The sequence below is a fragment of the Lontra canadensis genome, unplaced genomic scaffold (assembly GCF_010015895.1).
Source record: "Lontra canadensis isolate GAN:19392208 unplaced genomic scaffold, GSC_riverotter_1.0 scaffold69, whole genome shotgun sequence".
Lineage (NCBI taxonomy): Eukaryota > Metazoa > Chordata > Mammalia > Carnivora > Mustelidae > Lontra > Lontra canadensis.
The window spans coordinates 6,007,184-6,034,732 of record NW_022631063.1 but is presented as its reverse complement, the minus strand read 5'-3'; the positions used below and the strand labels follow the sequence as shown (position 1 = coordinate 6,034,732).

At 42.3% G+C, this 27,549-nt stretch overlaps 1 protein-coding gene across 4 annotated transcripts in view; it reads left to right on the top strand.

Moving 5' to 3' along the window:
- Positions 1-27,549, top strand: part of STK39 (serine/threonine kinase 39) — a 297,147-nt gene that overhangs the window by 150,798 nt on the left and 118,800 nt on the right. For 3 of the 4 annotated variants that reach the window (XM_032880371.1, XM_032880374.1, XM_032880372.1), the window contains 2 exons: positions 22,097-22,219; positions 22,317-22,346. In XM_032880371.1, coding sequence (XP_032736262.1) covers positions 22,097-22,219; positions 22,317-22,346 — 153 coding nt within the window. The remainder of the gene's footprint in view (positions 1-22,096; positions 22,220-22,316; positions 22,347-27,549) is intronic. The other variant, XM_032880373.1, reaches the window with a different exon arrangement.

Sequence of the window (27,549 nt, the reverse complement as noted above, 5' to 3'; positions counted from 1 at the left end):
AACTCTGACCCAGGCTGGTGTTGGGAGCTGTAGTTTAGCGGGACAAGGACACAGAGTACCATGTGGTAAGAAGGGGTTCTAGAATAGTTAGTAGTCTTGTTCCTCTCTCTGCCCTGTGGTATATTGGGTAAAATTCTATCTCTCGCAAGATCTTTTTCCTGTGCTCACTGATTTGACATATATATTTATAAGAGTATAATTCAGGATATAAATATGGAAAAGGTCTCATGAGGAAGTTTATCTTTATCTCAGACATTATATCATTAATACTTTAAATCTCATTATAACATTGTAACCTGAGTGCCACATCTTTCTTCCTGTCTAGAGAACTTAGAGAAAAATTATGGCCCGATGCCATCTTCACCCATTTATTATCCGTGTTCATGATGGTGATCTCAGATATCCAAAAATAGTTACATTAGACCACATAGTTCTAAGGAGATCGGTAAGTCTACAGGAGGTTTTAAACTCCACATATTTGGATGGGATCCACAGTAGTTCATTCTCTGAGAACTGAAATTGAGAACATATCCACTGTTTGGTTTTTCTAGAGTAGAATTCGGTACAAATCAACATCTTTGAACACATACTAAGTTTTGGGCAGTGGACTAAAACTTCTACTCACATTATGTCATTTGTCCTTAGAATAACCTCACCGGATAGATATTAGGGTGACAGGTGATGAGACCACTGAGCGGTCAGGTTGGAACTTGGGTCACCTCTGTCTTATGCAAAAGCCCTTTTGTTGGTGACTGTTATGTTGTAGGGTCACCCAAAGAGTCTCGCCTCATCCTTGTTCTTTTCTTAATTTCCTAAATTTTCAGTAATAAATGTAAATCGATTTTGTATTCCAAAAAGTCTTAACCAATACAGTTTCAAACATGTGTTGTAATACCGTTAGATTAAAAAAGGTAAAAATATCTTTCTGGGTGTGGTGTGAAAAGTAGACAACTACCTGACCCTGAACTATAAAACCCCATATTTAGCAATTAAATAGATATTAATAATTAATGTTTAAAATAAAATGCAATGGCCATGTAAATATTAATGTTTCTGCTTCAATTATTTTTCTTGAGAACGTAACACCTATTGACATAAGATTTTTAGTCCCAGGATCTAAATTGATTTTGTTTCATTGTGAACATGATCACTGCCACTCATTTTCTTTTGACAGGGGCAAGGAAAATACACCCTTCATCTTTGTAGGCATTCATGTTTTCAGAAAGGTGATTTTGAGGAAGTTTGGTGACTAATGGAAAAGAGCTACCCTGAGTGACTAGTAAACTTAGGAAACGTTTGTGATGCTAGTGGGGATTTGAGCTTTTTCCCCCTTTTCTTTCTCTTACTTCAGCCATAATTTGGTTTTAGAAGTAGGAATCAGTACTGTAGAAGACAATTTGGGTAATTAAATAAGTTAATGTTAGGCTGTTTCTTTAGTTTTCTCCCTCTTCGCCCCATGCCCCCCACCCCAACACGTACTCCTGAAAGCTCCTTTCTTTTTGGCATTGAGCTTTAACCAGAGATCCATTAGAAGTTTTGCCTCTGTGGGTCTTGAGCAGGGCCTGGAAATTTAACAAATGACCTAGGTAAGGTTTATGATCCGGCATCTTTCTGGGCTAGAGTAAAGCCTGCATAAAGAGAACTAGTAGGGAATGAGATCTTAAAGCTGGGTTGAATCCAGGATGTGAAGAGCCTTAGATCACTGGGACGTGGTGCTGTAAGCTATGGGGAGCCAATGGCAGGCACTGTGTAAGCGGGGAAGCCACTAGAAAAGTTGAGTCGGAAGTGGTGGAGAGTAGGGGACAGTCCAAAGGAGGAGATATGGGGTGGCAGAGCTGTTAAAGACATCTAGGCATGGGGTCATGAGAGTGTGAACTAGAACAGTAGCAGCGGTGTGGGGAGGAAAAAACACGAGTAAGTACTGTTGAAGGGCCAGACTTGAAAGAACCTGGTAAGTGACTGGGTGTGGAAGAGAAAGGCACAGAAGGGGGGCAGCAGAAATGTTTTAAGGCTGTAGGGACAGGAGGATGGTTGTGGGGGCCCCATCATGGTGGAAGATAGATGCCAAGACTGTTGGCATCTATTTGAGTTTGAAGTTCCACTGGGACCACCATTTGAATATGTCCTATTCACCAAAGAATCTGTGTAAGTGTGTATCTCAGGAGAGACTGACTGAAGAGAGCTATATTTAGCAGTTTTCTCCATGGGGGTGATTGTGGACACCATGTGACTGGATGCGATTGCCAAGGAGGACATTACAGAGAGGATAGAGAGGTCCTGGGGGAACAGTGATGGGCCAGGCGGAGGATGGAAAGAGCTGTTAGAGGAGAAAGAGAAAGTGCTGTCCCAGGAAACAAGACGGTGGAGGTGGTCAGCAGTTCTGAATTTCAAAGAGAGTAAGGACAATGAGGTCTTATAAAAGGATATTGGATTTAGCTCAGTTTTAATAGTAAGAGGAGAAGCTGGACAGTCAGATTTAATGAGTAAAGAGATGATGAGGAAGTACAAATGGGTGATTTTTCAAAGTTTGATGGTAAAGGACAGGAAGAGACTTTCATAGCTCAGCATGTGAGAAGATTTTCAAGGCCAGTAGAGACTTGTGTATATTCAGAAGCTTAGTGTGGAAGAAAACGAGGAGTGAGGTAGGTGGACCCATACTTTCCATGTATCAAGTTCCGGGACTGTGGTAGAGCTACAGAGAGAAGACTCCATCTTTTTCTGTGAGTAATCCAGGAGATGAATGAAAGTTGACAGGATGGATTTAAGCCTGGATGACTTGGGGTTGGAGGCCCCACAGACAAGGAGAGGACTTGGTCAGGAGACAATGATCAGGCAGAATAAATACTGTGATAAAATGGTACACAGAGCACTGGAGCAGGTAGAAGAGAGCAGAGGGTGAGGTGGACAATGGCTTCATTCATCGAGGACATGGGGTTGTATGTGTCCTGCATGGGGTATGTGGCAATCTTCCTCCTTCTCTGGAAAGCAAGGGTGCTTATCCCCAGTGGGGGACCAGCATGGGCAAATACTTGGGAATGCATTGGAAGAGCAATTGTCTGTATGACTGAAGTAGAGGGAAGATATTCAGAGGTGAGACCAAAGGGGTAAGGAGGACCCAGAACAAAAAATGTCTTACTTGGCCTGATGAGTTTAGCTTTTTAAATTTTTTTTACTTTTCTTTTTTTCCTCCTGAAAGCTCTCAGGAACTGTGATAAGAATTTAAGGAGAGATGAGCAGTGATCTAGTTTGCTTTTATAATGGTCACCTTGGCAAAAGTATGGTTTAGAAGGACAAGACCAGAAGCAGCAGCCAGGTGGGTAGGCTGGTGTTCACTCCAGGTGAGGACGGGTAGGGACTTCAGGTAGCAACCAGAGGATAGGTAGAAGAGATATTTAGGAAGCAGAGTTGACAGGACTCAGTGTTTGAAAGGTTTCCTTGGGGATAGGAGGTTGAGTGGATAGTGAGGTATAGGAAGATTTTGGGAAAAGCTGAGGTTGACCTATTTTCTGAGGTAGAGACTATTTGGAAGGAAGGAAGAAACATTCACTGGGGCAGATAATGAATGATCTGAATGTGTTGATTTTGAAGCACTCGTGGGACCCCTTACCTCAAATGGAGATGTAGAGTAGACCAGTGTACTTGTCTGCAAATCACAAGAGGGTGTAGCCCTGAGGGAGAAACACAGACGTCCTCAGCACAAGGATGATAACTGAGACCAGTGTGTGCTTAAGATCTAGGATCATGTAGACTACACATACATAGCCTCTTGACTCAAGAACTAATGTTTCATTTTCCAAATTTTCTGGGTGCCTTTTGCCATTTAGTTCTATCTACAGGTGAGCGATTGTGTTCTTTTTGGGATGAGGCAGAAAATGGGGGGAATAAATGATGGTACTCAATATACTGAGTTTTCTACTGATTAAAAGATATGATGAGAGGATTAGTTCCTCAGAAGAGGAGGATCAGATTCTGCAGGGAGACTTGAATTCCATGTGAAACTCATTTATGTGTCTACACGTGCTCTCCCCCAGCCCTTACCAAGGACTTGGAAGCTTTGAAGTTAAAAAAACAAAAAAACAAAAAAACAAAACAAAACAAAAAAAAACCCATGAGAATATACAACTGGTTTATTTCTTGGTTTCTTTTTAAAATCAGTGGTTGATACTTGTTTGGAAACTACATGATTAGAATATATAATTTTTCAGAATCTTTTACAGGAAAATCTATGTTACTTATTTCACTGCTCTGGCAATCTCTTTTTAGTACTAAATGAACTAACGAAAATAGAATTTATGGCCCTTTTCAGTATTGAATGGAAGCACAGTTGAGACATTTCCCCAGAAATAAAACTCCTGTCTGGAGCATTTTTACACTGGGGCCCATCATAGCTTTTATTTATTACTGAGAATTAATTTTCCCAGTGATGTAAAGGACATGAGTATTATCCCCGTGAAAATGTTGTTTCCTGTGAGGAATGGGAAAATAATGGAGCTCTTAGGCTGTCTTTTTCATTGAAAAAGCAACATCTAGAGCAGCACTTGCAGCGGTCGGTAGGGTGGCCAGCTTCAAGACCCTAATAAGAACCGTCCAAGACTGAAGACCGTGGGATCCTTGCGGATCTTGTATAGATCCTCTTTTGGACAAACAAGCTGCAAAAGCCTTTTTTTTTTTTTTTTTTTTTCCCCCGTGACAGTAGGACAAGATTGAAAGTAGGCTGATACTGAATTCTACTAAGGAATTATTGATGATTTTGTTTGTGGAAATGATATCGTGATCATGCTTTAAAATGCCCTTACATATGAGATAGTGACCTGTAGCAGTGACAGGTAAAATGACAGGGTGGCTCAGAGTTGCCTGAAAAACACTGAAGCAAGAAGACTGGGGTATGAAGGTGAGATCACAAGGCAGAACGTTGATAATCGTCGAAGGTGGGTAAATAAGGTTCATTTTACCATTCTCACCTTACGTACACGGACGAACAGTTCCATTAAAGTGAAGCTTAGCAAATGGAAATACAGTAAAATGTAGTAGCCTAGAACAGCAGGAGGTCAAAGGTCTGTTTCTCACCTGTTTCTGATCCATCTGCGGCACGCATGCCACTCTTTCTGCATGTAGGATGATAATCTTCTTGCCTTTCAGGCCCACAAATCAAGGAATACAGCACCACAGCTAGATCGTGTCTCTGTGGTGGTAACGCTATGGCACCTGGGATGTGGGCCGTGGTCTGGGCAGTTCCTGTCTCATTCTCCTTAGGGGCTTGAGCCTCCCATGAAAATGACCATGCAGGGAATTCCTTGTGCCCACACATTGTTGAAACTTTTGAATAGGTGAGACTTGGGATGACAGCTTGGGTAGAGTGATCTATAAAAAGAGATGGGGGGCTTCCTGGGTGGCTTAGTTGGTTAAGCATCTGCCTTTGGCTCAGGTCACGATCTCAGAGTCCTGGGATCGAACCCCATGTTGGGCTTCTTGCTCAGCAGGGAGTCTGCTTCTCCTTCTCCTCCCTTTCACTGCTCTGGCAATCCCTTTTTAGTACTAAACGAACTAACGAAAATAGAATTTATGGCCTTTTTCAGTATTGAATGGAATTTGAATTGAATTGAATTGATTTCAAATAAATATAAATAAAATCTTTTAAAAAATAAAGAAAAAATAAAAAGAGATGGAATGGGAGAGAGAAATTTAAATATGAAGCATGTTTCTGCGTTGAGACCTTATAATGCAGTCATTGACTCTTCTTATCAGTTCAAACTTGTGCTGGAATCAGACACTTTACTCCTTCAAACCCAAGTGTAAGTCAGTTTTGTGTGTGTGTGTGTTTCCAGCTAAATTCCATCTGAAGTCTCTGCCCTTTGCAGACAGTGGGATTACAAAATGAGTTGGTTACAAAGGAAACGTGCTTTCAGCGAACCAGCATGGACTTGTTTGCTTCTTTGAATTACTCCCAGCGTGGTAGGATAGTAACAGGACGTCTCAGAGGCAGATGGGCCCGTCCATTTTGATCATCAGCTTTGGTGCTATTTGGCATTTGGAACTATGCCTTCCCTCTCAAGATTTTCAGATGTTTAGAGGATGGCCCAGAGTTTTCTTGACACCAGCTGTTGCTTTGCTTAAGGGGGTAGAATAAAGTAGGCCCTTTCACCTCCCTGTGCGCTGTTAACCACGTCACCGCAATGACAGGGGCCGTGATGGCAAAGGGTAGTAGTTGTCTGAGGACGTGAAGAAAATGTTGGAATAGCTGGTTGAAGTATCTTGGTTCAGAACTTCCCTGTGTCTTTACGTTCCAGCCTAGGATTATTTAGGGATCCAACTAACATTGCTTAAATGTCTGTGATGCACTAGTAGTCTGTAGTGGGTGCTGATTCACAGAGCAACGTTTTTTGTTCAGTGCTGCAAACTCCAGCTATGTTCTGGATCTGGGGACTAGCCAGATAGGAGGTGTGAAAAGGGCTTCAGGAGATCATAGGGTCTTAACTTGCCTTTCCCCTCATGTCCCTTCTGCATCGCTATGATGCTAGGTCTCCAGCCCCTGCCATCCCTCTCCACGGGGAACGGTTGGAGAAGGATGGGGAATGGTTGGAGAAGGATGGGCACACGTTCTCTCCCAGCTACAAGGTTTGCTTTGGCAAAGCTCTTCTTTTCAGAAGAGAAATGTTATTTATTCATTCAGCATACATATATTTGCTACCTACTATGTACAAGGTACTCTAAGTAGAAATATAAAGATTCAGAACAGATTTAACTGCATGTTACCCCCCAGGGCACATGCTTTCCCAGTTCCAAATTTCCTTATGTGCTGGAACATTTTCTTAGTATCTTTGGGATTTTGTAGCAAAGACCAGAAGAAACAATAACAATGGGATCCATTATCCTGTAGACATATTATGGAAGAACAGAAACTCACCTACCTGGTAAAGAGAAATGTAAAGACAGGGCATTAATAAGCACAAACTCCTATCATACATTTCCTACGTGTTAAAAAAATGTGACAATTGGTTCACTGACCAAACCAATAGTTTCTTGTGATGGTGAGTCTTCATTCCAGAATTTGTTACATAGAAATCAAATATTAAAAATGGTGGAAATCTTAAGTTTTTATTGTGATAAATGCAGGGGAATGTAAGTTGATGTTCTTCTGAACCCATTGTCATGTCAAAGTTTCAGAAGGCTTTTTTTTTCTCCTCTCCTTCTTTTTTAAAAATCTGTTAAGCAGCTCGTCTTTTTATCGCTCCCTCCCATCCTGGAAAAGTCGCAATCTTTGAACATTGTTTAAAAGTAGAAAGTAGTTCCTTTTACTTTCTGTATTATATACTTCAATGTTGTTTGAAGTTCTTTAAAGCGGTATGGACATCTTTCATTTCTAAATAATTGTTTTTTGACCGACAGCATCTCACATAATAAGGAAAAAAATTCAAATGATGTAAAAGGGCATACCGGGTGACAAGGAGGGAGGGGACTGTATCTTCCTCACTGCTGATATTCCTTTAGTGAAGTGTTCTTGGCCTCTCTCTGCCCAGTGACTTACCTGATTGGTGAGTTTGGATGGAGAAATCAGTCGTGTGGCCCACCCCTTCCCCTCCCTTTCTCCTGGCACTGGTCTGCTCACAGAGGGAGGTGCTTAGTCAGGTCACTGCGGCCCTGCTATGTGAGGGAGTGTGCCGGTCAGCCTTGCTGAGGACTGGATAAGGTAAATATTGTCTGAATGCAGAGCCAGTGTGGCAAGGAAGGTGACTGGCTCAATGTTGAAGCCACATTCTCAGTATCACCTTTATAAGGAATAAGGGCAGTGTTTTGACCTCTGTGTACTTTTTGGTCTTATTAGTTCAGAACCAGAGAGGGGGAGAGGGATTTGGGGTTCCTTAAAGTGAACAACTTAGTGAGAAATAAGTTCACCCTCTCAACCTAGAAGCTGTCGCTAAGTCCTGTAAACTCTTTCAGAAATGCTTTATGTGTATACAATGTACCTGGAAATGTGTATGTGTACCTACCTTACTTTTTTTTTCTAAATCTTTCTTTGAAAAGATTTTATTTATTTACTTTAGAGAGAATGAGAGAGAGAGAAAGAGCATGAGCAGAGGGAGAGAGGGAGAAGCAGACTCCCTGCAGTGTGGGGCTCGATTCCATGACTCTGAGATCATGACCTGAGCCGAAACCAAGAGTTGGATACTTCACCTACTGAGGCACCCAGGCGCCCCTGTACCTTCCTTACTTTTATGACGAACAGTTTTGGTTCCCTTCTAGCTTTTTCCACTTCGTATATTTTGATGATCTATTTGATACTTATTATTAGCTGCATACTATTCCATAAAATGGATGTTGTATTGATTTTACAACCAAGAAGAATAAACATGGTTCCATTTGAGCTTCATGCCATGATGAACGGAAACTCTAAGGCTCCGCTGCTGGCCAACAAGGATAGCAGCTGTTTGTCATGCTTTCACTTTCATACGGAAGAGCCTTACTATGTATCTCAAGGTGATGAGACTTGGTTTTCAGTAACGGAGAGCACACTGCAGATCTTCTGTGTAGAGACCTGGTTTTTCACAGAACCTGTTGCTGTCATTTAACTGGGAATTATAAGCTGAGTAATAGCTAAACATATCTTTAAGGCGGTTAGTAATAATTTTTATGAAGGAACTCTTTGATACTGACATCTGAGTTCTTCTAAAATGTTTGTATGAATGTGCATATTTTAAAAACCAGATATCTTCTGAACTTATAATGTTACATTCTCTGTATCACATTCTGGGTAAGAGTTACTAAGTCTATAAAACTCAATCCATTTGGGGTATCTTCCATGGGTGGTTATGCCCCGTGCAGATGTAGTCGTTGGCAGGACATTTCCAAGATGGTGGTGTTGATTCTGTTACTCTGAGTTAACATGAAGGTTGTTTAACCAGTAACTATACCCTAATCTTTATGTTGGGTGTTTTTTTACAAGGTACGAATCCAGTCTGTATTAAGTTATTGGTAGCTCATATCATCCTAGTTATTTTCAACTTTACTGTCCTTTTTGTTCAACTCCTTCTATTTCATCTGGAGACGTTGACATATCCCCTTACCAAAAACCACTGGATGCTGTTAAGGTTTGGCTGTCCTGCCAGCTAACTAGTCTTGTTTCTCAGTACCAGTAGGCTGCTGCATTTAGTGGGTGTGGGAGTTAGGTTTCAACCAGAAAAACAGAACCAGTAGGAGATAAATAAAAAGATTTCGTTTGAAGACCTTGCTTTTTCTGATTGGGGGGCAGGTGAGGCACACCAGATGTCCATGGGTCAGGCCATCGGGAAGGGCAACCCCCGGGTCTCAGGCCAGGCAGAAGCTGTTCTGGACAGGTGGAATTTCTTCTTCAGAGACGCCTCAGCTCAGCTGTAAAGGTCTTTTCCCGTATTACATCCAGCCCACCTCGATTATTAAAGAGAATTTCCCTTGTTTAAAGTCAATTATGGATTTTAATCATCTGTGGTAAATGCCTTCACAGCAGTGCCCAGGTTAGCATTTGATTGAGTAGTGGTGGACTGTAGTCTAGCCAAGCGGACACTTACAACCGGCCATGCCAGTGATGCTCTTTTACTTGTTTGAATTCTTCTGCTCCTAGCGGTCAGTTCAGCGTGGCCCGCCTGGAGCTACAGGGCTCCTTTCTCCTTCCCACCAGTCCTGCAATGAAGTTAACTTTGTGACCTCTTGCCATCTCCAGGGCAGCCTCGCCTCTCCTCCAGTGCCAGACGTTTATTTTCTCCTTTTTGCCCCCCTTTGGTTTTACATGAAGTGTATTTTCTCATCTGTGTTATTTGTCTTACCAGGACAGAACATTCCCATTGTTTTCTTTATTAGCTAAAGTTACAGATCAGCTTGGCACCCATTCCAGCAGGAGCTTTAATTCTCAAAGACAATGGCTGCAAAATTGGATGCTACTTTCCTGGCTCCTAGCTGTTGTCATTGTTCTTTGTCACCCTCACTTGGGGAAATGACATATTGGAGGTTTGATAGGACGAAAGCAGAATAAGAAATCTAATTGCTTCTCTGTGTTTTGTGCTGCTTCCTCAGAATAGCTCCCTCCCAGCTTCCAGAACATTCTCTTTCAAGACATTGCCCTTTCATGTTGGATGTCCAAAGTTACTAAATTCCATTATCATTATCTGAAGAGCAACATTTATCAAATTTGATTCCTTTCACATTAGAAAATGTTAAAGCATTGTAAGAAAGTTGCTACAAGTGTGTCCTTCCCTGAACTAGCCCAGTGTTTTGAATTTGTTATTATTGAATTATTAAAGTCTTTGTTTCTCTAGAACTTCTTCTAATTGCCTACAGAACATTTTAATATCCTCATTCCTTTATTCTGTCCTTTTATGTTCTAGAAAAAGGGAATGCCAAATTTTAGCAGAACTAGATAAGCATTGAATTCCAAGAGGTCAAAAAAAAATGTTAATGTGAGTTACCGGCGAAAAGGTCCAAGATTTAGCTGAAGCCACTTATCTAAGATTAACGGAAAAGGACTTTTTTCTTTTTGGTGTTTTAACGAGTAATAACATGGTCTGATGGAAAAAATTTTTAAGTATAAATTTAAATCTGAGTGTGCAGAAACCCAGAATGTCCAGAGTCAGAAAACACGGATCAGGAAGCAAAGTACAGCAGAGCCTGTTACCTGTCTTGGTAAGGGGTTTCAAATATGTCCTGCAAATTTTCAAAAATGATGAAGTTTACAAAAATGAAAATTGAACAAATCACCTTATTACCATCCTTATTCTGATAATCTACTGCTGTGTAACACATCACCCTAAAACAACAGCCATTTTATCAAGTTTCTGTGGGCCAGGTCTTCGGGAAAGCCTTAGCAGGCTGGGTTCTGGTCTCCTATAGCTGCAATCAGGTAGCCAGGTGTTCCCTTCACAGGTCCGGGCTGGGCTCCCTGACAGCATGGAGGCCTATGGCACTCGGGCTGCTTACACAATGGCCAAAGGCATCAACAGCAAGTACCCCAGTGAGCAAGAGGGAGGTTACCTCACTTTTCCTGACCTGGCCCTGGAAGTCACATCTCTTAGTTCTGCTGGCTACAGGGGAGGCACAAACCCACTCAGATTTAATTAGAGAGCACTGGACTCCCATCTCTTGATAGTGGAATGAGAGGATTCTGGAAGAACACGTGGGACGGGAGGTGTTGTTAAGGGCATCTTTGGGAAAAAGCATTGTGCTATGCTCTGCCCCCTGGCGGCAATAATGCAAATCTCTTCCACATGCAGAATACACTCTTGGACTTCCAAGACCCTCTATCAGTCTCTTCCCATTATGGCCTCAGGCTCAGGCTCAAAGTCAAGGACCTGGCCCTCTAAATTGGGTCTGGGTAAACAAAGGAGGCTCCTCAGGACCAGTTTCCTTGGGTATAGCGCTTGAGTACTGTTCTCAGTTATCTGCTCATCACATACCCAAAACAAAACAGGAGAATGGGAATTTTAAAGGCCTGCCCCAAAGGGGAAGCATGAGAGACATACAGGTCCCATAGTGATACTGGAATTTATTGGCCAGGTCCATTACCATTTCCTGTTCTGCTGTTCTCTGGGGCTCTTGGTTCCACTCTCTGGGCTCTTGGTTCTGCTCAAGTCAATCTTTTTTTTCCGTAAGAAGAGCCAGCATTTGCAGCTGAGTCCTTCTCAGACTGCTTCCTGCCCATAAATTTTCGGGATCCGAAGACCCTTTTCATTTTATACTCTCTCTGTCTTTTTAGTCTAACTCGGCAATAATTCCATAGTATAATTATCCAAAAAACTTTGTGGGTTTTCTGTGAATCTTGTTGCGTTCACAGCAGGAGCCAAGAAGACCCCAAGACACGTTGTCTGCCTTGGGCTTCATCCGCAACTGCTGAGGGACGACCCCTGTCAGGTTCTCAGAAGCCTTGTCCCTTAATGTAGAGTTTCCATACGGTATGCTTTCAGAAGATGCTTAGAAGGCCTTAGGTCTGTTTGAAAGTGTCTAGGAGGCACTGCCTTAGATCTTTCTGAAATCTCAAGAGACTGTCACACAGTCACACCCTGGATTTGATCCTTGCTGGGAAGCCATTTCTTAATTTGAGAATTGCTTGACATCAGGAGAGGCTGGGAATGAGAAACAGTTTTATATGTAACAATGTGTTCCTTAGCTCATCTCTCTCTGCTCACATTTTATCCCAGTCTGTGAGCAGAAGCCAGGTGTCACTTTAAGGAGGCTGCCTGGAAGTCTCCTTAGCTGGATCGCTGAGTTCATTAGGGACAATTCCATTCCCCACGTTCCCGTAGACAGTAGCATTGCCAAACCCTGTCACTGGTGAGCGGGATCCTCTTGTCCTCTGGCTTCCAGTAACACTGTCTTCACTTTCCTTTAAGGCCTTACTGACAGCCTTCCTCAAACAACAGACCTTTCATTTTTGGGCGCCAGGAACAGGGGAGGGGCTCGTTGGGACTCCCGGTCCTCACGCCATCGCTGTCAACGTGGCGCCGAAGCACTTGTGTCCGGGCGGTCAAGGAGGCCAGGCGGCGGCCACTGGGCTTGAAGTCACTCCCTTTTAGGGGGATTTGTTGCCTGTCAGTAGGAGCTGGAACAATTAACAATACGGTTTTTTTCCTGGCCTTTGTCACCCTCCAGCCCCGGTTCCTCTCCTGCTCTGCTCTCAGGAATCCAAGTTTGATCATTTTCCTTCCTCGTGCCCACTTCTGTGTCTTTCCGTTGTCTGAATTCTAAGCACTCTGACTTGCTGTATGACAGAGGGTGCAAACGCACAGGCCACATTTATCCCACAGACACGTTGTTTTTAGCTGCTCAGAGGTTTTGTTGTTTTTACTTGACATACTTGTCAACATATAAAAAATCAAGAGCCTTCACATAAAAATCCAAATTACCTACCTCTGTGGAAGAGTCTGAGGATCTGGCCACACGAGGGCTGCCTTTCTGCAGCCACCATCAGCTAATGCCTGGCACTCCCTTCAGGTGGGACATGCCCTCCCCAGACCACCCAGTCGTCACTGGGTCTGCTCTCCATTTCCCTTCTGGCTTCTGTAGGCCTTTGTATGTGCCATTCTTATCATACGGTCTCTTCACACAATCTTTCCTGCTTTAATCTTAGCTGTTTCCTCACGCCCAGCCCCTAGACCCCAGTACTTTGTGACCCAGCCCCATCCCCCGAGTGGGCGGAACTCAGTAAATTCTTACCTTCTCTCCAGGTAGAAGAGTGTCTCTGCCTTGTGTTTGGGGAGCTGTTACTGCCCTTCACCGACCAGCCTCCGGGGCAGCCCCTCAGCAGATGGCTGTCCTCTCCTTTGCAGTCCCGCAGCCTCCCGTCTTTCCTGGGGCATGCCCATTTTAGTGACGTCCTTAGCTTATATGTCTCTCCACCTCTCTGGATGGTGTACTACTCTGTGGTGTAGACTTTTTTTCAGCTTATCTTTTGTCTCCAACTTGCCATCAGAATAGCTATTGAATAAAACCTTGCTGACTGAGTGAATACATGAGTGATATTTTTAAAAAAGGCTCGGGCTGGTTCAGTGTGTCATCCATTAAATGCAGTACAGAGTAAGGCAGCATAAAGTTGCAGGCACAAATGCCACTGGGGAGAATTGGCCAAAGCTCCTTGGAGTAGAAGAAAGGAGAGAAGTAGAGAATGTCAAAGGGCAGATCAGGTCAGGGCAAGTATATAATACATATCAGAGAAGATGGTCGTTTGTACATAACTGGATTGCAGGGTGTCTTAAGGGATATGGTGGGAAAAATGTCTTGAAAAGGTCTTTTGGAGCTAGGGTGTGGAGGGACTTGGATATTAAGGGATTGGGACTCTTTCTACAGGCAATCATGAACTCTTGTCATTTTTTTAGCAGAAGTGCTCATGTGTGAGTAGGGCTCTATGAAGGATAAAATAGGCAGGAGACGAGTGGCCAGGAGGTTGATAAACAGTTTGTTTTAACAGGAGAGGCGAAAAAAACAGTGTCGAAGGTGGACCTGATCTCACACAACAGCAGTGGAGGAAGTAGAATTTGCAGGATATAACGTTTGATAGATTTGGGTTGTGAGAAAGAGGAAATCTATTAGTGATAACAGCACCTGTCACGTCTTGAGTGTTTGTTATGTGCCAGACATCATGCTAAGAACTTTAGATGATTGTGCCCCCTGGCCAAGATGACAAGGGGTGGGGGAGGGGGAATGGTATTTCAGAAGCGCTGTTTCATTTTAACCTGAAATGGAATTTTATTTTAAATACTTTGTGTTTGAAACAACTTACAGGAAGTATGGTCCTTATTAAACCACTGCCCAGTGAAAGCTGCATGCAGACAGTTTCTGTAGACAATTTTTATAGTGAGATGCTTAGTAGAAGTAATACATCTATTTATTTCTGTGCTTCTGGGGTGAGAATGTGCAAACAGAGGTAAACTAGACTAGTACTTTTCTATCTTTCACACTTTACTTTTCTCATATTCTATCAAATAATCAAGATTCCAAATTGTTATAAACAAAATGCATACTTTTTCAGTGACATTTATGTTTATTATGGATCTACTGTCATATTAATATTTACAAGAAGTTTGAGAACTTAATTCCATGCTTTAACTGGCAGAGATATGTATTCCATTTTACAGAAAATCTGTCAGGTGTAAAATTCTTGATCTTGTCTGCAGAATTTATCGTACATCCCTAATTATAAAGGTAACTTGAAAATAAGGGAATCTTTATTTTCCAAATCTAAAGATTAGGGGGAAAAAAAAGAGTTCTGCTGAGTTTGAACACATTGAACACTTAGGGACGTAGAAGAAGAAAATACCTACCGATAAAACTTATATGCAACTATGTTAAATAACACGTTATAAAAAACAATTTTATTTGAGAATACATTGTTTGTTTTCCTTTCTAACTTTGTATTAAGCAATATTATTTAGTCTCTCGACTTGCAGTCTTGGCACCAGTCATCACAGATCCAATTTTTGCATCATCTACCACAATTTTTCAGGGGTCACTCTTCTCGCTTCCATTTGCATTAAAGAAGAATAGAACACCATGTTTCCTCATGATGCTTTTCATAATAAATGTTATCCCAAGCCGTGTGTGCCGGTTTAAATAACATGAAGATAATTGCCTCCCTCAGCTATGCCTGGACTGGTATATGTTTGATCGGTAAAAATCAGTTTGCACGTATTTTAAAGGTGTGTTATTTTTAAAGGTGATATTTGAGAGGCTTGTACAATAGAACTGAGGTATTTGCCATTGTAAACTATAGCTATTCCCAGGAATAACTACGAAGCTCATGTGAAATGTCTTGGTCAGAATTTATAACATTCCCATAGGGTGAGTCTCACCACCCGTGGTGTGCTGGTAAATGCTGAGGGAGTTCAGCAGTGAGGGAGGAGTGCAGAGCCTAACTTGTACAATTTTCCAATTTCCAGTGTATAAATACTCCTACTGGGGCCAATTTTATGCGACCAGTGTAAGGTCAACCGCCTTGCAAACGCTGTGAGATTTTAACAGTGGACTCTCCTCAGCCGCTGCGAGCTGGCTCCCGCGTGGAGATCTTTGCGAAGGTCGACAGCCCTAGAGAAGTGTCCCAGTGAGGCTGGGGGTCACACGTTAATGAATGGGTTGGAGACGGCTCGCTAGAAATTGATCGGACATGCGTATCCCACAGAGCATTTCGGAAGCAAGACTGGGAGACGACGTTTCCAAGGTCATCAGCTTAGATGAGAGGAGGGAGGCCACGGAGACCTTGTGTTCTCTTGAGGAGACCGTGTCTGGCAGCCATGTGTGCTGTCAAGACGGAACAAAGAACAGCAGGACACGGAAGGACAGAGAACAGTAGAAGGAGAAGCGGTGCAGGTTTGGAGAGAGCATGAAGGAAAAGAATGGGATTCAGCCGTGTCGACAAGCTAGCATTAGGCCAACAGAGGGGAGCGTTCCAGGACACAAGGGTGAAGTGATGAAATCCTGTGGGGGAGAGGCAGTCTGGGTGGCCTGCTCCGGACAGATGATCTTTTGTATTGAGATTAAAGAGTGAGGATGGGCCAAGCAGGCAAAGACAGTGAATAGAGACTATCTTCAGAAAAATCTTGTCAGAAAAATGTTAAGCGCAAGAGGGGAGAGGGATGGAGTGACTGCTCGTGGAAGAAACAAAATCCAAGCCTGCCCCGCTTTGGGGCGAAAGTCTAGGAGAGACTGAATGTGATTCTGGTGGCTGTAGAGGAGCAGGGCCTGGCTGGAAATTTCTTGAAGGAATGAGTAAGTGTGTACATAAATGAGCACGCAGGAGGTGTTGGCTTTCAGAGGAAAGGGGATCCGTTTTTCCTTCACACAAGAGGAAAAGAGGCGAAGGTGGGTGGAGGGTGTGAAGGAGCTGATTAGAATCGTGTCAGAGGGGTGGACAGAGGCTGGACGGACTGGGTGCCCTGAGGGTGGCAGGTGGAGCTGTTGGAGGTGACTGGAGGTGGGCAGGATGGGGCTCCCCTGTGAGCCACAGTAGCAGAGCCCAGCCCTGGAAGGCTGGGGTCAGACTCCTGCTCTCCCGTCCTGGCCCCGGTTCTCCCTGCTCTATGGGCTGGGCCAGGTGTTTCACTTCCCTGCACCTCAGTCTTCCCTCAGAAAAATGGGGGCGCACAGTGATTCTCAGTGCCTGAGGCTACCCTGAAGATTAAACTCATTAAGGTATTTAAAGTTCTCAGAGCACAGTGACTAACTTACAGCAACAACAGCCGGTATTATGGGCTAGGGAGAGGGAATAGCCCAAGAGTGATCGATCGGCACCGCGCTTCTCCAGCCTGAAGGAGCATATGAATCCCCTGAAGCTCCTGCGAAAGGGAATTCTGATTTAGTGGTTTGGAGTGGGGCCCGAGTCAGCTTTTCTAATAAAGCTCCCCCGTGATGCTGCTGCTGCCGGTGCGGGAGCCACACCTCGAGGGGCAGGGCTGTGGCCGTCCTGACACCCTGCCTAGGAGTGGCCAGCCACCATCTCTCTTGGCACTGGGCACATGGCTAGTCTCCCATGTGCTCAGGACGGAAGGCTGGGTATTTGGACTGAGTCCCTCGGATTTCCACCCAGGTGTGATTTGTCCAGGGAGGGGGCAGGGGTGAGGGGTATGGTACGTGCAGCAAAAGCAGAGTCAGCTGTGGGCTCCAGACCTTATAAGATGGGGTGAAGCCAGGAGGGGCTGAGGGAAGAGGCGAGGGAGGGCCGAGGGCCAGAGAGCACGGTGAGGCCGGGAAGTAGGCTTGGGATGGAGCTGTCAGGTCGTAGGATGTAATGTCAGAGTAGAAGATAGAAGGACAGTAAAATATTTCCTGCCGAAAATGTAGTCTAATTTTATTTATTTATTTTTAAAGACTGTGTTTATTTATTTGACAGAGAGAGAGAGAGAAAGTAATCAGAGTGGTAGAAAGAGGGAGAGGGAGAAGGAGGCTCCCTGCTGAGCAGGGAGACCATGTGGGGGCTCAATCCCAGAACCCCGGGATCATGACCCAAGCCAAAGGCAGGTGTTTAACAGACTGAGCCACCCAGGTGCCCCTAATTTTATTTTTTATTTTTGGTAATTTGGAAGGCTTTTTGTTTCCTTGGCAGCACCTCAAAGGTGTTATAAACTGCAATTAATTAGAAACATTTTTAATTCTTCTGGTCAGTAGAATGCCTGATAAGGGAAAAGTTAATGGGTATTGCTTTCTACCATGTCTGGATCACTCAGGTTCAGGCTGTGGTCAGGCTGTAAACAGGTGGAGAAGTGGAACACAGGATTCCCACCAATGGAGAAATCATTCCGAGGAGACTTTGAAATCCTACCTCCAGGGAGACATTAATGTAGTCGTGGGAGCAGCTGGCAGGTGCCTTTGAAAGAGGGGCCATGCAGGATTGAACAAATGCTGCTAAATTTTGGCCAGTACTCCTTTGGGTCACATTCGTTCTTTGTTATAGAAAGACACTTGAACTTCTAACATCTTCAACACCCTGTCTAGATGGCTATCTGCTGACTGTCTTCTTCTGTCTATCCTTCATACCTTTTTTCCTGTTCTGGTATCAGGGGCCGGGAGTCAACGTGACATGTTGTGCAGAGACCCTGGGTCGTGGATATTTCTCGAAAGCTCGTGTTGAGAGGGTCACCACTGAGAACACTAGACCACTCCAGGGACTTCCCCTTGTTCTGCCGTTCCCTGTTCCTGGCTCGACAACCAGCAGTAGCTCAGGAGGCACATTGTTTCTCTGTCTGTCTGCACCTGACTTGTTTTCTGGTGGGAATCCAAACTTTGGTTCATTTTTTAAAATGGATTTTCATAAAGATGGGGTTTTGAGAAAGGAAGGAAAATAACAAATCAGTAGAACTGCTCAACCGTATTTTATGCCCAGTCTTGGGAATAAATGTTACTGCATGCAGAACTTTGTCTAACCTCACTGTTGGACCTGAGGAATTTGTGAGCTCATGACTGAGATCCTTTCTCTGAGAAGCATTCGATTCTTTTTCTAAATCCCCAGCTATCACTTCTTGGCTTTACTAAGTGATGAATTTGTTTAGCTGAATGAGAGCGATGCAACAATCACCCCCATCTTTGTCGTGGTAGGAGATGGGGAAGGACAGAAACCTTTACGCATCTTTGTTTTGAATTTTTTTTTTTTATTTTGTAGTGTATTCATCAGTTCCTAAATGAGAACCCTGTTTGTTAAAGTATGTGAAACTTATTTGCTTGAGCTTTGAAAGGTGGAAGTTGTTTCCCGGAGTCCCTGCAAACTCCCCTCAGAGATGTCACTTTGCGGAATTGCTTTCTGGTCTTTTCAGTGGAGGTCAGTGTCACATAAATACACTGTGAAACCCAGGTTTCAAATTATACTGCAAGTTCTTTTCCTTTCTGTAAATGGCAAGGATGTCCTTAACCGATCCGTATTCTTGTTCTCGCGACTCCTATACCAATATTTTCTGCCACCTAGATTTTATAATGTTTTTGTCTTAAATTTCTACATTTATTTGTTCAGTATTTATTACTTAAAGGCCCACACCACCATTTCTTTCAGTGCCTGAGCCTATAATCTTAGACATGTTGCTTTATCTTTCTCTCTCCCAGCAAGTAAAACTAGGAGGGAGACAGCCAGGGTTCTAAAATAAAATAGAAGGTGGCCATTTTACTGTCTGTGGCTGGATCCTGCCTCTAGAGACAAAACCCGCAGATCTTGTAAGCAGAGGAAAAGGGGCATAAAGGAAATTTTAGGATGTGAGGCTGCACTATCTCTATTGTCAGAGATTTCCCTGGTGTACTCTCTTAAGTATTAGTACTTGAAGAATACTAATTCACCAGCCATGCTTGTTTTATTGCAGTTTTGGTAATGGTATTGTTCTGGGGCGCTCGGGTGGCTCAGTGGTAAAGCCTCTGCCTTCGGCTCAGGTCATGATCCCAGGGTCCTAGATCGAGCCCCACATTGGGCTCTCTGCTCCACCGGGAGCCTGCTTCCTCTTCTCTCCCTCCCTGCCTCTCCGCCTACTTGTAATCTCTGTCTGTCAACTAAATAAATAAAATCTTTAAAAAAAAAAGTAGAGTTCTGTTTCTGATACAGTTTTCCTTGTTTTCTCACTTCCTAGTTAATAGTATGCTTTGTAATAGACACAGCTTTAAATTCTTTTAATGTAGTCATTAAACAGTGTTTTCTCTTTTGATATAGTCATTAACACAGATTTTTCTTTGCTATCATCAGGATTAGTATTGCTAAGAAAATAATTTTATTGTGTATGTCAACAGAAAATTACTTCTCTTTAGGCACCTGGGTGGCCCAGTTGGTTGAGGATCAGACTCTGGGTTTCCACTAGAGACATGATCTTGGGGTATTGGGATCGAGCCCCACATAGGGCTCTGTGCTCAGCGTGGAGTCTCCTTGGGATTCTCTCTCCCCTCCCTCTGCGCCTTGTCTGTGTGCACTCTCTCTCTAAAATAAATCTTTAAAAAAAAAAAAAGAAAAGGAATTATTTTCCCTTCCTCTATCCATTTCTTTTTTTTAAAGATTGATTGATTGATTGATTTGACAGAGAGAGAGGAAGAGAGATCACAAGTAGGCAGAGCGGCAGGCTGAGGCAGAGGGGGAAGCAGGGTTCCTGCTGAGCAGAGAGCCCCATGTTGGGCTCCATCCCAGGACCCTGAGATCATGACCTGAGCCGAAGGCAGAGGCTTAACCCACTGAGCCACCGAGGTGCCCCTCTGTCCATTTCTTTATAGTTTTAAAGAGCAGTCTGTTCTGAATGTCTTAGAGGCATTTCAGCATTTTTTCCCTACACTACTTTGCCAGCATCTATTAGCACATTAAAATCACTAACTGTCATTAGGTCTTTTCCAATGATTCAAAAAATGTAAACGGAAAAAAAAAAATCTTATGTCGAGCACAGAAGGGGTTGCTTCAAAGGTGAATTCATTATTTTTGGAATGGAGAGAAGCTTTTTTTTTTTTTTTTTTTTTTTGATTGAGTATAACTGTTTGTAGTTATGAATAACAGTTTTTTTATTTTTTAACTTTCCATGTTGGGGTTCAGATCTTCTAGACCAAATGCTCAGGCTTGTTTTTACAGGTTCCATGCAATAATGTCTTTAAGACATACCCAACCCCGACCCTGTGTTGATTTTGAATTGACATTAACTGAACGTGTATGTAAATACTTAACTTTACATTTAAGGTCTGTGGTATTTCCCTTAGGATTAATGAAGCTTCCACGATATAACTAACTAGTTTCTATTATGGAAAATTGTGTTTTCTTCCCATTATAGTCTTTCAAAGTCTTCACAGGATGTTTTTAGATGACTTCAGTTTCATAGTCATCATTCGATGGTGTAAGTCCCACTTTTTTTTTTTTTTTTTTTTTTTTTAAGATTTTATTTATTTACTTGACAGAGAGAGACATGGCGAGAAAGGGAGCACAAGCCGGGAGAGGGAGAAGCAGGCTTCTCCAATGCGAGCTTGATCCCGGGACCCTAGGTTCGTGACCTGAGCCAAAGGCAGATGCTCAGTGACTGAGCTACCCAGGCGCCCCTGAGTCTCACATTTGAATGGGAATCTGAAGGCTCTTTTCTTCCTTTAACTTTGTCCTTATGGCCCTGTGATCTTCAGTCATGTTCTGGACCTTCATTTCCTCATCTGTAAAATGAAGGGGTAAAACTAGACCATCTCCAAGGTCCCTTTCCCCTTGAAGTTTCTCCCAATCAGTGGATCCTGGCTGTTATGTTCACATGTTTATCTGCTACATTGCTTTGTTTAATTATGTCTGAGTCCATTTTTTTTTTTTTTTAAGACAAATTACTTTGGTCAGAGACTCATCATTCTCAGTCACCCTGTCCTTTTTTAAAAGACTTTTTAAAAAAGTCTTGCTTTTTCACCCACACCAGGCATTTGGAAAGCATACTCCTGAATCACATCTCTACCCTAGTTCAAAAATTTTTTGAAATTCTTGCAGAAGACTGGTATAATCTGTTTAGATGATCTGGCATGGTTGCTGATTATCTTGCTCTGTTTCTAGCTATCCCCCAAGTCTCAAAACTGTTACGAGATGTGTTAAGAATCGTCTGATGCTGTTTTGTTTTGCTCAGGTGAGCAGAATCCTGGGAAAATAAGTGTGATGTCAGGTTTTGGAAAAGAGCAGGATGGCAACAGAAGGGTATTTGCTTTTTTTTTGACAACGTAAGTTTTAGATTGCTGATACACCCCTGGATTCCTTTGCTTCATTAAGCTGCCTGACTCCCCTGACTTCCCTCTGTCAGCAGTCTGTTGCTCACTTGCATTTCCTTAGGCAATCTTGAAGCCAGCCACATGGCCTTTAATGTGTAGTAGTTAATGACGTGTTAACCGAAGCAAAAGTGAAAGATGGGTTTGATCCTGATGGCTGATGTGCGTGGTGTTCGTCCAAAATATTTTGTTCTTCATGTGTGTAGTGATGAATTTCAGGAACACAATAGTTTCAGAAAGAGGACAAGTATGGGAGTCGGCGGGCTGTGTGGTCTTTCTGAGTACTGATCGCCATCCCTGAATTCATAACCAGTGAGGGTGTGCTCGGGGTAGGCGTGCACTGCATGACCCAAGCTGCAGTCCCAGTGAGCTCTGTTCGTGTTCCACCAGTGAAGAATCGGGCCGCTGTGTTTTGCTTCAGGTGAGAAGAGTTCCTGGATCAAGCGGTCACCTTCATAAAACCGAGGACGGTGACTGGGAGTGGAGTGACGACGAGATGGACGAGAAAAGTGAAGAGGGGAAGGCAGCTTTTTCTCAAGAAAAGGTAAGGGACATTGATGATGGTGAGCTAACCTGTGCACGTTTTATTTTTGTGGCATTTTTTGTGTGCGTGTATTAATGGATCTGCAATTGCTTTACAGTCACGAAGACTAAAAGAAGAAAACCCAGAGGTGAGTGGTGGTTATTTATTTAAAACTTTTTTTGCCCACTCACCCTTGCTTCCCCCTTCCCGCCTCCACTGCCCCTTGCAGGTCAAAGTGTGACCCATTTGGGGAAAGAGTTTCAAAATTTTGTTCTTGTGGAGTAGCAGAGAAGAAAAGGCATGTAGACTTTGCACATCCTGATTCTGTCTGAGTTACTTCTGGGCTTTATAAATTGGGGCAGGTGACTTTACTCTTTGAGCCTCAGTTTCCTCCTCTGTCAGATGGTCATGATCACACTACTTTTAAATTGCTCTGAGGTTTGAGGAAATCATGCACATAAATGTTAACTGGGTGCTCAACTTAGGATTCTGTTGATCTCAACTCTTTCTATTACTGTCCTTTAGAAAACACAGTAGGCACACAGGCAGAATCTCTTCTTAGATTTTTTAGTTTACAATAAAGCAGATTTAAAATAGTTGGAAACTTGACATTGAATCTGTTGGTCTTGGCTTTGCAGTCTCCTGGGTCGCTTAGTAGGCAAGGAACACTCCTCAGCTTCCCTTTGAGAACTGGTCATCTTTTGATTAACTTTACTTCCTCCATCTGGTTAATTACCCTAATGCCTAATGATGACTAGAGTTCAAAAGACTTGGCTACTTCTCCTAGAGAAAATTTGAGCATATTAAAATAGCTCCAGATATTTTACAGACCTAGTAATTAATATGTGCCTTGATAAATTCTCATTAAGAAAACAGAAGATTTTAGGTTACAAATGATATCCACCCCAACTTTTTTTTTTTTTTTAATTAGCAGACATTTCATTTTGATGTAGTGAGGTAAATCTTCCATTCCACCACAAGGGGCAGTAGCCAGCAGACCCTTCTGAGAAGAGCCCATGGAGGGGCAAGCCATTGCTTCCCAGCATTCTCCCCTCCCTCCGGTTTCTTCATTCTTCCTGCCACTCCAGTAGGCCTTCCCTAGGGATTTTTCAGTCTGCCTGCCTCCCATTGTTACCTGTCCTTCAGTTCCTGTTTCTTCCTATGTTTATCATAGGGATAAATCTTTTCATTTTGTACATAAAATAACAAGCTTCATCAAAGAAGTTATTTATCCCTCTCTGTTACAAACCACGGTGATGAGCTCCCATCACCCACTGGCTACCCACTAGCTTCACATGTGTGCTGGTTTTTAGGATGATCGTAACCGGGTGTCATGCACTCTGCTCTCTCCCTGCCTACTTTCCTGTTTTACCCCCAGTGAAGTGCAGAGTCAAGGTTTTTCATCTGTTTCCTAGAGTGTCTCTAACTATGTCCATCCTGCTTAGAAATAGAACAAAATAATGTGATTCAAGTAGCAGCATGATGCAGAAAGCATTTGTATTGGTTCACTATGGGATGTCTTTATTGCAACATATCCACCGAACCCTGCCTTTCCTAGTGCAGACTAATGGGTGTGGGTCTTTCCTCTTGAGGATTTAAGTTTATTGTGACACTGTCCTCCTCTGTGCTAGAGGAACTTGCTCTGATAACTGAGCTGTTATTTGGCTATTAACAGTATCTTTTTGGCAAGAATATCATTCTGCATAGATAGGGGAGAGTAACAGATAGCATGCTGTCAGTTAATCATCATTGCTATCGACCTTCTTGGGTGAGATTTGAAAGTCTTAGGCATTTCTCTGTGTTTCCACTCCTTTGATTTCCCAGAGGCCGGTATGTCTGTTCCCATGCTGGTTTATAATTAAGGAACACATAGATAGCCTTATTTTTGAGGGTTCATGTCTTTGAATGTAAACACTCGTGCCACATTTTAAGAATAATCAGCCCCACCTACGATTTTGCATAGCTTTTCAGGCCAGTTGTTTTGTTTTGTTTTTCAAGGTTGGCATCTCAGTATCTTGAGCTGTGTTAAGAGCAGCTACAATGGTGGTTCCTCTAGCCTTTGGACTTTTAATTAAAGTAGCTCCCTGACTTGCCACTCGCCTGAATTCACTTTTTGCAAGTGAAGCAAAAAGTATTTATCTATTACAAGAGGAATTAGAATTATTGAATGTGTAAGTAGGCAACACACACACACACACACACACACGATGCACATTGTTTTAGTAGGTTTTGGGGATACGTCAGTGAGGAAAAAAAAACCATGAAATCCCTGTTCCTGTGGTGCTTATATATTGACAGGAGCCAATAGACAAAAAGCAACAGCCTCCATAAATCAATTTGTGGTTTGTTACAATGGAATAGAAGCAATGGGAAAAAAAATAGTGGGTGGGAAGTACAGGGATGTGGTAGGGGGTTTTATAATTTTAAATGGGCTGGTCAGAGTAGGTGTTATTCAAAGGGACACAAAGACTTAATAAAAATTCTTCGTATGGAAGACTTAAGTAGAAAAACTCAAAGAACCACTTTTATTTTGTTACCCCTCTCATCCTATGTCTGACAGAAATTTGCAGTATTTTCTTCCAGACTTTTTTTTTCTGCTCATTTATATACAAATATGTAAATAATGAAATCTATATCCTATTGACAATGTGAATGGGATTATAAACACCATAAACTTATTTTTTATTGAAGTATAGTTGACATGTTACATTCGTTTCAGGTGGACAACATTGTGACTCCACAAAAATGTTTTTTTCGTTTTTGCAACTTGTATTCTATCTTAGAAATCTTCCCATGTTAGTTGTTGTGTAGATCTGCCTCTGGTTTTAATTGCCGGGTTGTAGTCCTCTGGGTGGATTGAAATGGTTTATTTAACCATTAACTTCTTGGTGGGCATTGAGATTAGGATGATAAACTGCATTCCACTCACATTTTGTGTCTGCATGTCAAGGGCCACATGTGCAACTGAAGGAATTAAAAGAACTGTGATTACTTCATTTGACAAAATCTGATTTTGAATTTTTAATAGCTGCTACCTAAAGCTGAACCCCTTAAATATCTCATATTTCTGTTTGTCAGTTGTATCTCAGTAAAGCTGAGAATAAAAAAGCAATGGCAATTTACAGAGCCTCTGACAGTGTACCTTATACCGTTAAACATCTTTGAGGATGAAAATGCTTATCTGTGCCAAATGGTACATTTAAATGCCTGTGTTTACATTTTAATAAGCTTTTCAAGAATGCTTGTCATTTAAATTGCAGTTTATTTACTTGACTAGAAGCACTAGAAGATGGGGCTAGTATTTTATTCATATTTGTGCTCCTGTTGCTTCTAGTAGAACCTCTGTACATGTTCCTTGGTGACATGAATACCCACACACTGAAATGGACATTAAACAAGTGCCTGAAAAGGCGTATCATATTTGTGGGTGGGTCAGAGGTGAGGGGAAAATAATCAGAAGATGTTATGTAATTGAGCTGAAGTTCAGAGACAGGAGCCCTACTTGGTAGTTCCACGTTCAGACAGAGTAAGAGGCTCCAATAAAGGGGGGAGCGTTTTAGATGCTTATTTGTAAAGGGCAATTTGGCTCCCCTGGGACATATAAGGTAGAATGTCCAGGTATTACAGCATTCATTGGAGAAGGAGGTCAGGGTGGGATGTTTGGTAGAGCGGCCTTGGTAAGATGTGCCTGGTACTCAGCCATATTTGGAGATCCTCTTAAATCCAAGAGAATTTCCAGTGAAACCTGTAAAGTGACTGAGTTATACCACTTGTCTTGAGATTTCATAGCCAAACCCGTAGTAAAATTGGTCCTCCTGTGTTCCTAACCTGACGTTTTTAGAAATAGTCTTGCAAAGTATTAACTACAACCTACTAGTAATTCATAGTTTGTAGTAAATAGGTAATTCATGCTCATTTCATTTATTTATTATAATATTCCACTTGGATGGCAGAAGTCAGTGGTAACTTAAAGCTGACTATATTGTTAGTGTAACTGTAGTATTAATAATTAAGTTAATTGAGCAAATATTTCATCTGTGCCTGATTTTTTACATGAAGGAGTATTAGGTACTGTGGCATTGTGAGAATTATACAAAAGCAAAGCAGAGAGCCTGCTTTCTGGAAGCTTATCTCTTTGGAGATTGGGGTCAGGAGAGATATTTGCAAGACTGCCTTCCTTAGGTGGGGTTTCCTAGCATGTATGCCATCCTGTGTTATAGAAAACCTTTCAACTATTACCTCATTATTGATCTTTTTGACCAGTGATTTGGGAATCTGTTTTTGTCAGATTCTGAAAATAATCAATACATGTTTTATAATTTTTAAAATCCGTTTTGCTTTATATCCTAATTTTCTGTATAAAAGTAAAATTGCCTTTATCTTTACATTCCTACCTTCTTTGGGTTTTCTTTAAATAAGGGAGATATTTGCTAAGGCTTCTACTAAAGAAGCTTCTTTTTACAGAAGCCCCTCTGTTAGGCATGAAAACAAATGGTTTGCAGCCTTGGCTCCACATCAGAAAAACTGAAAGCTTTGAAAATGCAGATGCCTGGAACTAGCCCTCAAATCATGATTTGGGAGTTGGGGATGATGTCCAGGCAACCCGGATTTGTAGGAAACTGCCCATGTGATTCTGATACGTGGCTAGGATCAGGAACCACTGGCTGGGAAAAGCACACCACTTGCTCCGAATCCAGAAGTCCACACTGAAGTCCAGGAAGGTTGTGTGCTCAAAATTTCTGAAAATTTGTTTTAAATGTCAGAAATCTCAAGAAAGAAAAAAGAGAGGGAGAGAAGAAGAAAAACCATGAAAGGGGTTTCAGAAACCTCTTGGAGAAATTGTCCTGATTTAATCGAGTGTCATGGAGCCAGGTGGGAAGGTTTGTTGACCAAGGCCATAAGAGCTAGACTGAGGGATTTCATTACAGAATCTAGATGAGGTTAATTGTGAAAATGTTCTGTTTCCTGACTCTGGTATTTTGTTCTGAGGAGAAAATAAATTGGGTGTGGATTTAGGCTGAGTTAATTTTACTGGAGATTAGTCACAATGCGAAAGCTAAATTTATTGCTTACGTTTACTCATTGCTATTGCCTGATTGTTAGAACTGCCGTTAGCTTTTTTAGTGTATTTCTGAGGACCTCGTGGTTTCTAAATGCCTGTCCACTCTTATATATGTTTGTCTTATATCCATTTGTAGATGGAGGCAAAGATACGATTTCTCCAAATTTATTATGCTTGGTTTTGTCACCACAGACGGCTTTGACTCCATACTTTCCTACCACCATTTTCTAAAAGATGTTCTTATTTCTGGTAACTGGCTTTCTGACTTTTTGTCGTAAATGTTAGATTT